The following is a 12,237-nucleotide window of genomic DNA, read 5'->3' as shown; positions in this document are numbered from 1 at the left end:
GGTTTTGTAGAATTTGTTTGTAAAACCACCTTATTCAGGACATTTATTTTTGAGAAGGTTTCTGATAACTCTTTGAATTTCATTAGCTGTGATGGGCCTGTCCATATTATCTAGTTCCTCTTTATTTAATTTTGGAAGTTTATAGGTATCTAGGAAGTCATACATTTCTTCCAGGTTCTCTTGCTTGGTGGCATATAGTTGTTCATAGAAGTCTTGTGTGATATATTGAACTTCTGCCAATTCTGTTGATTTTGTTCACTCATGTGAAGAATCAACATTTGCTTTTGTATGGTTTTCTGACTTTCAATGTTATTGATTTCTGCCCTAACTTTAGTTATTTCTGTCCTTCTGTTTGCTTTAGGGTTCCTTTGTTCTTCTTATTCTAGCTCTTTAAGATGTGCAATCAGGCTGTTTATTTGTGTTTTTTCTTGTTCCTAATGTGTGCTTGTATAGCTATGAACTTTCCTCTCAGTACTGCCTTAGCTGTGTCCCAAATATTTTGGTAGCTTGTGTCTTCATTTTCATTGAACTCTCCAAATATTTTTATTTTTTCCTTTATTTCCTTTTTGACCAAGTAGCTGTAAAGGAGTGTACTGTTGAGCTTCTACACTTTGGGACTCTTACTAATCTTTTGTTGATTGTTAAGCATTAGTTTAATTCCACTGTGGTCTGAGAAGATGCTTGGGATGATTTCAGTACTCTTGAAATTGCTGATGCTTTCTTTATGGCCTAACATATGGTCTGTCCATGAGAATGATTCTTGTGGACTTGAGTAGAATGTGTATTCCAGTTTCTTGTAGTGAATGACTCTGAAAATGTCCAATAGTTCTAGTTTATCCCTCATGTCTTTATTGATTTTTTTGCCTGGATAGTCTGTCAAGTTGAGAGAATGGGGTGTTGACATCCCCTACTATGACTGTGTTGCTGTTAATATACTTGCAGCCTTCAGGATCCTTTCTTTATTCTTATTCCTCTCCATTCTAAATTTGATGTGTCTTGGTGTCTTTAAGTCTGGGTTAATTCTGTTTGGGACCCTCTGGGCTTCTTGAACCTTTATGTCTTTGATGTTGTCTAATCTAGAGAAGTTCCCAGCTATTATGTCCTGAAGAATACTTTCTTCCTCTCCCTCTCTTTCTTCCTCTGGTAGGTCAATAATGTGTATATTATTTCTTTTGATGTCATCCCATAGTTCTCTCTTGTTGTTTTTAGTATTTATTAATATCTTTTTGAGGTCTCTTACTTCTTTTTTAGTTGTCTCTAATTCATCCTCAATCTTGCTAATTCTATCTTCAACCTCTTTTATTCTATTCTCTCTCCCCTCTACTGTTTTCTGTAGTTCTATTTTGTTACTCTGTTCTGATACTGTTTTTGCTTGTTAAACTAGTTGTGTTCTTAGCTCAGCTATTTCAGCTTTCAGCTCTCTAATAACCTTGAGATAATTAGTGTTTCCTTCCAGAGTCTCATTTGTTGTTTGTGCATTTCTAATGACAAGTCTTTTAAACTCTTTACTCACTCCTGTGATTATTTCCTTAGCTAGTGCTTGGATATTGACATCATTATTTTGTGCCTCAACCTTTGGGGGGCTTTTAGCTGGACTCTTGTCCTGGTTAATTTCTCCAATATTTCTTCTTGTTGGTTTAACCATTTTATATAGTATGTTACAAGGTCCCTCTCTCAGTACTTTTCAAATTACTGATCACTCTTGCCTGGATTGACTTATGTGTAAGTAATGTACTTAAGTGGTTCACAGTTGTGGAAATTGACAATTGTTTCAATATTATTTTAATCCCTGAGTTAGAGCACAATGTTCTTTTTCTTCTCTGTATGCTATGGGAGCCTGAGGGCTTTTAAACTATAAGTAGGCTTCTTAGCTTAATCCCTAACTCCTGACCAAGAGATAAAGCAGGGTGGGGGAGAAATAATACAGTGGTTATGCAAAGATACTCTCACATCCCAGGGATCCAAAGCTCCAGGCTCAATTCAATTTCTCTTCCAAGCGGTGCAGCCCTGCCCAGCCCTGTGAGTTTCTAAACAAGTCCCATTTATAGTCTATAGGTTCTGATGAAACTTTGTTCTCATCAGGAGAACAGCATGGTAAGGCTGTCACCACACATGCCACCAAGGTGTAGATCTTCTCCTGAATTTCCTGGTTAGTTCTCTGTCCCCTGGTGTCAGCACAGGGCCTCCCCTCTGCTGCTCAAGCTTCTGAGGGCAGTAGCAATGGAGACTCACAGTTGCATTTGGTGAGTCTCAGGGGAGTCCTCTCCTCTCTTTAGCCATCTTTTTGTGTAAAACAGACTGGAGGTGGTGCCTCAGCTGGTAAACTGCTGGACTGTTACCAGCTACTTAATCTCTCCCTAGGCTCCTCTCTGTCCATGAGCCACAAGTATTTGCACTCACTGGTGATTTGGTGGGTTCTTGAAGTCATTCTAGCCCTGCCTTGTTGTGGTCCCAGGTGATCTCCTTTGGTATTCCTAGTTGACCAGGGAGAGGATAGGAGAGAAACACAGTGGCAGCTGCTCCATAGCCCCACCTCCCTTTGTTTCTTTTCTTTTCTTTCTTTTTTTTTTTCAACCAATGATAAAAATACTTAACAACCTAAGTTTAGAGTCAGGTGATGAATCCACTGGGGAGAATATCTCCCAGGAGCCCTCAAGTAATAAGCTGGAGACCAACCATATACAATCTTCAGGAGCAATACCTGAAAGATGGCAGGGAACCAGGGATAGCACACTACATGGACAGAGCAGGATAAATCTGACCAGATGGTATAGCAGTTCTACCTGTGAGGGACTGTCATGAGAGAAACTTGCTAGACTTCTCTGAGTCCCAGTTTCTTCATCTCTAGAGTAGGGAAAACCATAATACTATCTCACTCTGCTTCCACCACCCCTGATTATACAGTCAATCTTTGTGAGCCTCAGTTTCCTGATATGTAATAAGAGCTTATAGCACCTATCCTGTGTCTTTCATTGGATCACTGTGAGAATTAGGGAAGGTAATCCATTCATGTGCTCACTCATGGAAGTGCAAAGGTTACAGCAAGGACTGGAATAGGTAATGGCTTTGCTCTCAGGGTGCCAGTTAGATGTAGGAGATGTGCTTTTGTTAATCGTTTTTATTCATTTATTATTGGATAGAGACAGGGAGAATTTCGGAGGGGGTGGGGAGAGAGACAGAGAGACACCTGCAGCCCCACTTCACCACTCATGAAACTTTTCCCCTGCAGGTGGGAACCAGAGGCTTGAACTAGTCTTTGAACTAATGTCTTTGTACATTGTGATGTGTACACTTAACCAGGTGTGCCACCACATGTCCCGGAGAGTACTGTTTAACTTGAACTCACCTGAGGATACTAACCCAGAATCCTTGTCTCCTAGTGGCCCACAGGATGCTCAGAGCTCACCAGGATACTTACTAAAAGCCCTCCTCTGCCCTATGGTCAAATGAACCAAACACCTGGTACAGTGATTTACAATAACATAAGCACAATGCCTGGAACAGCAACTGAACCCCTCCACCCAAGCAGACCCAAGCAGGGAGCTCTATTTGCAAGAGTCTCTACTAGTATATCAGAACTCACTTCAATTAATTGTAAAGGATTAGTCTGGTTGTTCTGCTGTACTTGACTTTTTAAAAAGTTTTTATTTGTTGCTATTTGAAGTAACATTCCATTGACTCGAGTCTGCAAATTTTATTTATGCTGAGATTGTATTTGAAATAGCATTCTCTGTAACATGATTCTTGGTTATTGATGACCTCTTTTATAATGATTTAGTCAGCTTCACTTGAATGATAGTACTGATAACAATATGTGGCTGACAATCTATTTGCAACAGTTCTCCAAGAGACAAAAGAATAGCAATTTATGCACATGTGGAAAATAGGTAAATTTGCCTTATTTTTAAGCAAGCATGAAAATGGAGTATATTAATTCCAATTCAGCACTTCTCCTGGATGAATTTTCTTATCATCCTTCTTGCATTGTCTTATGAAGAACTTATTTCTATTCCCAGTCTAATGATAAAATGAGTAAGACTTAAAGAAACAGGTATTTCATTCAGGTAGGTAATGGCAAAACCAGAACCAGAAGGGCAGGTGGAAAAACAAGAAGCAGTGCAAATATGTCCTTTTTAAGGCACAGAAATCTCCTTGAGCCTCAATCTCCTTAATAATAACTGAGAACAGTACTGGGGGTTAAGTGAGATTTTTGCATGCAAAAGTAAAGTGATGGTTGAGTACAGTGATTATCCCATAGTACCTTTGAAAAAGAGTAATGCTGTGTTGTTAATGTTCAGGGGCGCCAGCAGGCCGGGCTAGCATCGTGGCGGTAGACAGAGACAACCAGAGACAGAGACTCGGGGACACACGGCTGGGCTGGAAAGCTGTATATCTTTATTCACAAGCGGGCAAACGTGCCCTCCTGTCTTCCTCCTCTGGCGGCAGAGAGAGACCCTTAAACTAACCACCACACAGAACTCTCCTGCATCCTTCTCCTCACCCGGCGGTGCCAAGAACTCTGGAACTCTGTAGGGGTTCCCTTGGGGCGGGGACAAGCTGGCCCGCGAAACTAGCAGGGGCCAAACCAATTTTTCTGGTGGGGGGAGAGCTAGACCAAACCAATGTAAAGCATACAACAGTCCTGGACCTTCACACTTCTTATCACCTATTCCCTTGTTTGTATGCTTTCTCTGCAGATGACCATTCTCGAGTGAGGCTGCTGGTGCTGGATGGAGACCCACACTCCGATTATATCAATGCCAACTACATTGATGTGAGGATCTTGGTGGGGCTGTGCAGCTGGGGCCAAGGGGTGGCTATCACAGACTTAATATCTGTGACTGTCCCCCAGCCTCTACCATATAAGTGACCCTTCTCAAACATATCCAGAGCAATTAGGCTCTTTCCCGATTTATATAACTAATTAACAACCCAAGCTGACTATCCATGTAAAGTTACATCCTTTCTCAAGCTGGCTAGGTGCCCTTCTCTGTGGGGGTCACAAAACAGCTGACAGTCTTGGTCAGTCATTAGTTAACTCATTTGTATGTGTGTTTGTATGCCCATTCATTCATTCATTCATCCATTCATTCATTCATTCAGAATCATAATCATTTATCCAGCAAAAATCTTCAAGTACTTACTGGATGCAGAATACCATGGTAACTGGATGCTGAAAATGACATGGTTTCTACCCTCTCAAACCTTAGCAGGAAGATAAGCTGTGTACATCAATAATTCTGAGCAAACTAGAAAGTGGAAAGTGTCATAAGTTCAGATAAAATGCTGTGGGGATTCAGAGGTGGGAAAAAATGTTTGTTTTTTTTTTCCATCAGAAATACAAAATGTGGGTGGTCCAGGAGGTGGCACAGTGGCTAAGGCACTAGACTCTCAAGCATGAGGTCCTGAGTTCAATCCCTGGCAGCACATGTACCAGAGTGATGTCTGGTTCTTTCTCTCTCTCCCCTATCTTTCTCATAAATAAATAAAATCTTTAAAAAAAAAAAAAAAGAAATACAAAATGTGGTTTGAACTGAAGCTTCAAGCTCAGGTAGAATTTAAAAATCAAAGAGAAGGGAGTCGGGCTGTAGCACAGCGGGTTAAGGGCAGGTGGCGCTAAGCTCAAGGACCGGCGTCAGGATCCCAGTTCGGGCCCCGGGCTCCCCACCTGCAGGCAGGTCCCTTCACAGGTGGTGAAGCAGGTCTGCAGGTGTCTGTCTTTCTCTCCCCCTCTCTGTCTTCCCCTCCTCTCTCCATTTCTCTCTGTCCTATCCAACAACAACGACATCAATAATAACTACAACAATAAAACAACAAGGGCAACAAAAGGGAATAAATAAATAAAATAAAATTTAAAAAAAAAAAGAAAAAAATCAAAGAGAATAAAGATAGATCTCTGGCTTGAGAGACTAGTATAACCAAAATATAGTGGCAGAAGCAGAAGATATATAGTAGTTAGAGAGGAACAGAGACTATGTACATCTACTCCTCATTTAGTGACCTAGTTTATGCACTGCTCAGAGATATGGCCAGCTGTCTGACAGCTCAGTACTGTGGCAATGGGTGAGAACCTTGGTGATAGAAAATGACAGCTCAGAGGCTCAACTTCAAGCATCTCATCTTGCATCACTTCTGTTTACATCTCATTCCTGCAGCCGTATATTATATAATAGCCTTTTTTCATCTATATAATTCCATTTCTTGTGCACCTCATAGTATAATTTATTCCCTCTGTTTTTATTACAGTACAATATAGAGCACACTACTGAATAGACATTTAAAATATATATGATGCAAAAGGGACATTGGACTATCTAACGGTGGTTGGCAAATCCACTGTACTGCATTATGTCTCTACTTTCATAGCGTACATTACACTTCTCTTTTTAAAATTGGTTTTTTGTCTTTATTTATTGTATAGGGATAGCCAAAAATTGAGAGGCAGAGGGATATAGAAAGGGAAAGAGACAGAGAGACACCTGCAGCACTGCGTCATCCCTTGTGAAGTTTTCCTCTTGCAGGTGAAGACTAGGAGCTTGAACCCAGGTCCTTGTGCACTGTAATGTGTGTATTCAACCAGGTGTGCCACCACCCAGACCCCATTACACTTCTCTATAGGTACAGTACATTATGCCTGAGATAGGTCCTGCTGAGTCCAGACTTATCTACATGCCATTTCTATGACCTTGGGTAAATTTACTTATTCTAATATCTATCAAGTGGAATAGCATTGCTACCTGTAATAAGAATGTGATAACCAGTGTATCCATATGTAAAAGTCACTTTAGGGGCTGTAGAGACAACATAAAGGCTACACAGAAGACTTTATTTTTATTTATTTATTTAATCTATTTTCCTTTTTTGTTGCCCTTGTTGTTTTTAATCATTGTTGTGGTTATTATTGTTGTTGTTATTGATGTTGTTGTTGCCGGATAGGACAGAGAGAAATGGAGAAAGGAGGGGAAGACAAAGATGGGGAGAGAAAGATAGACACCTACAGACCTGCTTCACCACTTGTTAAGCAACCCCAGTACCCCAACCACCGGCAGGTGGGGAGCCAGGGGCTTGAGCCAGGACCCTTAGCCAGTCCTCCAGTTTTGCACCATATGTGCTTAAACCACTGCACTACAGCCTGATCCCCTACAAAAGACTTCCATACCTGAAACTCCAAAGTCCCTGGTTCAATCTCCAATGCCAGTGTAAGGTAGATGTGAGCAGTGCTCTGGTCTCTTTATATCTCTATCCATCTATCTATCTATCTATCTATCTATCTATCTATCTATCTATCTATCGCTCAATAAAAAAAAGAAAATAAAAAGAGTCAGAAAGTGCCAGTCCCTGTTCAGGCGCCATATGCGGGTGGGAGACAGATGACCAGGGACTCATGGCTGATCTGGGAAGAAGTGCAATGTTTATTGAGAAAAGAATCTGCATTTATAGTTTCCAGAAAGGAAGTGGTAGGGTGAAAAACAGGGTGTGACTAGGAGAGGGGGTGGAGGGAAAAGAGAGTGCAAACAAGTGGGGATTAAATGGTGGAAAACAGGTGTGACTAGGAGAGGGGGTGGAGCAAAAAGAGAGTGTGAACCAGTGGGATTAAACCAATGCCCTGCAGGCAGGGTGGTTCTCAGGTAAAGCAGTGATTATGTAAATAGATCACAGCATTAAGCAATGCAACAGAAGGGGTCTTAGAAGCAGAATTAGAAGCAGACCAACAAGAAAGGAGAAGGTTTAGAAAGCAGAAATTTGTTAAATGGGAATAATTGGGGGCCAGGCGGTAGCACAGTGGGTTAAGCACACATGGCGTGAAGTGCAAGCCCGGCCTAAGGATCCCAGTTCATGACCCCAGCTCCCCACCTGCAGGGGTGTCACTTCTTCAGCAGTGAAACAGGTTTGCAGGTGTCTATCTTTGTCTCCATCCTCTATCTCCCCCTCCTCTCTCGATTTCTCTCTGTTCTATCCAACAACAATAGCAACAGCAATAACAACAAGGGCAACAAAAGGGAAAAAATAGCCTCTAAGAGCAGTTGATTCGTAGTTCAGGCACTGAGCCCCAGTAATAACCCTGGAGGCAAAATTAAATTAAATTAAATTAAAATTTAATTAAGTACAATAAAATGGAAATAATTAAGGAAAGTTAGAAAAGGATACGGACAAGACTAAAGGTAACCGAAAGATTGAGGTGCAGTATCCCCAGTACCCACTCCCTTCTTCAGGTGTGGAGAGAGAAGCAAAGAACTATAAGAAAACTGCTCCCATATAAGATCTGTAGCCTTTGATAGAGAATTGAGGTCAGCCCACAGTGACCTGACAGGAAGCTATTTAGAACATATGCCCATGGTTCCTCATGGCATCTGAGCTCCTGTATCTGTTCCTCATTGACCACGTCCAGTTTCAAACTGGAACATATAGAAACCCCGATATAGTCCTTGTAATTCAACATCCCAGGGCACAGAGTGGGTGGAGCATGGAGGGGATGAAAGTAGAAATGGAGGAATATATGAGAGTCTAAATACCTCCTATTTCTAGTTCAAAAAAAAAAAGGGACCAGTATCACATCACTTATGAACCTACCATACACTCCAGAAAAGTGTATATTCCTGTAGCTTTTGTGAGGATTCCTGGCAAGACACACCCTAAACAGCTCTACACCTTTGCCTTGGTCACCATACCAGCTGGATTCCTCCCCATTCTTCAAAGAGCTAACTGCCTGTGCTAGAATCATTTACCCACAATTGGGTCTTGACGATCCATTAAAACAACTCCATTTGGATAATGAGCCGGATGAGGCCAGTACAATCTTGGCCTCCAGAGGCTGTGGCTCTTCTACAGTCAGAACTATTTGCTGGTAGATTTTTTTGCATCCGAGAGTGTATTGGCCACCTGAATCCATTATAAATTACCAGTCTGGAAAGAAATACCGTATCTGGGTCCCTGGTAGGTAACAGATGCATGAGTACAGAGTGAGATAAATGTGTTTTGGATGCAAACCTCTTAGCCATTGCTCACAGACAGATGGAGGCAGGCCCAGTGCTGGTTTGAAGTCAATTTGCATGGTATATAGGGTGGGACTTAAATGAACGCAGAGTTCTTTTAAGGTTAGGAAGGTTCTGTACCAACTCCTCATACATACCCATACGCGCCTCTATTGAGCACTAGATTCCCTTTTATCGCCATTGCTCGGAAGTCTTGTAATTAGAATGTTTTCTCTTTGGGGACTGATGGGTTCTTGGAGGCCAGTCAAGGACTCTAATGCATTATGTGGACACACACACAGCGCACATGTATCCAGTTTTTCACTTCTTTCATATGCATTTCTTAAGGATATTGGCTCAGACAGATTTCTCTGGCCTAGCCACAGGTTTATAAGCAAATCAGATGCAATCCAATTCTGTGTGAGCTCTCATTTAACTGGGAAAGCAAAATATAAGCATGTAAGTAAAGAAAAAATACTTTCCAGCTTGGTGAGAAATACCCTGAAGGAAATAAAACTAGGGAAAGCAAACATTGACAGAGTGGTCCTGGATTGGGTGACTGACAGCCCATGGGAGCCTGAATGTAGGGAGGGAGCAAAACACTTAGTTATCTGGGGATGGACACAGGCAGGGAATGTCCTGGGGCTCAGGGAATGGCCATGCTAAGATCTCTAAATGGAAACATGACTTCAGTTTTGAAGAATAAGTTAGCCAATAGAGAAGTTTCCAATGGAGAGGATAAGACATAGAACTCTGGTGATGGGTAGGTACTATATGGAGTTTTACCCCTATTATGTTACAGGCTTGTAAATCAATATTAAATTGCTAATAAAAATAAGACAACAACAAATCATAAGCTAGCCAGTGAGCCAAGGAGAAAGTGGTACGAAAACTGAGAAGTATCTGATGGGATGAAATAGGATTAACAGAGATGTTGAAATGCCTAAAAGATTTAAGAGGCCATTTCATCTGCCACCACCTCAGAGAACATTTGGCCTTCTTGACTAAGTCAAATCCTTCTGCCTCCCTGCACTTCCCCTATGGGAGCTCCACAGATTCCCATTATCTTCCTCTTAGTAGTCATTTCCCCAATTAATTGACATTATAAGTTGCTCAAAAGAGAGCCTACTTCACTCTTGTTTACTTTAGTCTCTCCAATGCCTTGTCCATAGTAGTAGGTATTCAATTATTATCTATTATTATATACTGAACATTAAATGACCAACTAAGCAAAGGAATGAACAAAAATAATGAGTCAAAGTCATCTAACTGCACAAACAAAAAGCAAGTTTCTACCTCTAAATTTCATTCTACTAATGGCTGGTGGCAGTTTGCTATGGAAATAAAACCCAGAACCATATATATATATATATGCCTTGTGCATGATTCTTATAAATAGGAATCCTGCATTAGATCACTGAGCTATGTCCCCAGTCCTTTATTCCACTGACTGTCAAGCATGTCGGAATGTTCCAAATTAGTTTCCTCCAGAAGGTCCTTTGAATCAGAGGTGGATCCAGAACTTCAGAGACATGTCTGTCTAATCATACACTATTCAGAAATCAATTCTGGATTATTTCCTTAAAAGATGGGGAGCTGAAGCAGCTCTTCTAATTTGACAAGACAGAAAAAATTGATTACCAGTTAGTTAAAGGCAAAAATAAGAGTTATCAAATTTTAGAGCTTATGTTTTCCCTGAGATGGTTAACTATAAAGGAAAGTGGACTTCAGCACTGTCAACAAGTTCCCATAGGCTCCATAACTGGCATTTGATGAGCCAGGCAATGGCACACCCTGTTGAGAGCACATGTTATCTTAACTGGCATTTGTATTTTTTTCTTCAAATATTTATGTTTATTATTTATTCCTTTTTGTTGCCCTTGTTGTTTTATTGTTGTAGTTATTATTGATGTCAGTGTTGTTGGATCAGACAGAGAGAAATGGAGAGAGGAGGGGAACACAGAGAGGGGAGAGAAAGACACCTGCTTCACCACTTGTGAAGCGATTCCCCTGCGGGTGGGGAGCCGGGGGCTCGAACCAGGATCCTTATTACACTGGTCCTTTCTCTTTGCACCACGTGCGCTTAACTGGCTGCGTTACCGCCCGACTCCTGGCATTTGTATTTTTTAAATTTTGCCCAGCTATCTATTCTTTCATTTATTCATTCAATAAATGCTAATTACATACAGTTTTATAAAACAAATACAGATCTATCTCCAAAACTCAAGCTTCCCCACAATATAATAACAAAAAATGGGGACCTTCCCATATGTCATGTCCTGGGAAAAAGAGAAGGTTGTCTTCACCCACTCCCCCATCACCAGTGATAAAACTTAGGGAACACCAGAGTAATGGTGTACCAGACCAGATCACAGCAGAACCTTCCTGAAGTGAACAGGGAACTCAGGAACTGGTCCCTGAAGCAGAAAGTGACTTTATCTAAAGACATACAGACAGTATCTTCATGTTTCACCCACACAGTGTCCTCCCTACTGAGAGAGACTTTTATTCCAAGCCCAATCATGTCAGCACAGAAAGACAATATGCATCACTCCCAATTTTTGTTGTCTAAATGTCATTAGTGCAAGAACCTAACATGGAAATTGTTTTCTTCTCTTGGGTCTCATGGACCCCTGTAAAGTGTTGTGCATATAAGTGTGTGTCAGGGAAGATATTAATCAGTAGTCAATGTCACACAGACCTAAAAATTATTCCCTTACCTCTTTCTGAGGATCATGAGCATAAGTGATGTCCGCACAATCTTTACTCCCAGTCCACTAGCTCAAAGGCAGGACTATATGGGCCTCTCTCAAGTAACTACAATAATAGCAAACATTTAGTGATTTATGAAGCACTTTACTTGAATCATCAACTTCTCTGGGAGATGTCTAATGCTGTTCCCTATTTGCCTTTGAGGAAACCAAATCTTTGAATAGGTAATTGGTAATGTTATTCTGTTTGCAAGTTGACCGAAAATTCTTCACTGTGCTTTCTTCATATTATCCAGGGATACCACCGGCCTCGGCACTACATTGCGACCCAAGGTAAGTGCCCTCTCTTTCCTCTAAAAGGCCACCCTTGCACTTCACTGGAGAAGAAAAATGAACTGTAAGCATAGAAGTCACATAGGAGGGAGTCGGGCTATAACGCAGTGGGTTAAGCGCAGGTGGTGCAAAGCACAAGGACCGGAGTAAGGATCCTGGTTCGAGCCCCCAGCTCTCCACCTACAGGGGAGTCACTTCACAAGCGGTGAAGCAGGTCTGTA

General features: G+C 41.3%; 1 protein-coding gene across 11 annotated transcripts in view; it reads left to right on the top strand.

Moving 5' to 3' along the window:
- Positions 1-12,237, top strand: part of PTPRT (protein tyrosine phosphatase receptor type T) — a 1,549,072-nt gene that overhangs the window by 1,485,895 nt on the left and 50,940 nt on the right. For all 11 annotated transcript variants that reach the window (XM_060190244.1, XM_060190260.1, XM_060190255.1 and 8 more), the window contains 2 exons: positions 4,698-4,774; positions 11,980-12,016. In XM_060190244.1, coding sequence (XP_060046227.1) covers positions 4,698-4,774; positions 11,980-12,016 — 114 coding nt within the window. The remainder of the gene's footprint in view (positions 1-4,697; positions 4,775-11,979; positions 12,017-12,237) is intronic.

This window comes from Erinaceus europaeus, chromosome 1 (genome assembly GCF_950295315.1).
Source record: "Erinaceus europaeus chromosome 1, mEriEur2.1, whole genome shotgun sequence".
Lineage (NCBI taxonomy): Eukaryota > Metazoa > Chordata > Mammalia > Eulipotyphla > Erinaceidae > Erinaceus > Erinaceus europaeus.
Note: the sequence above shows the minus strand (reverse complement) of the source record. Positions and strands in the feature narration are given on the sequence as shown.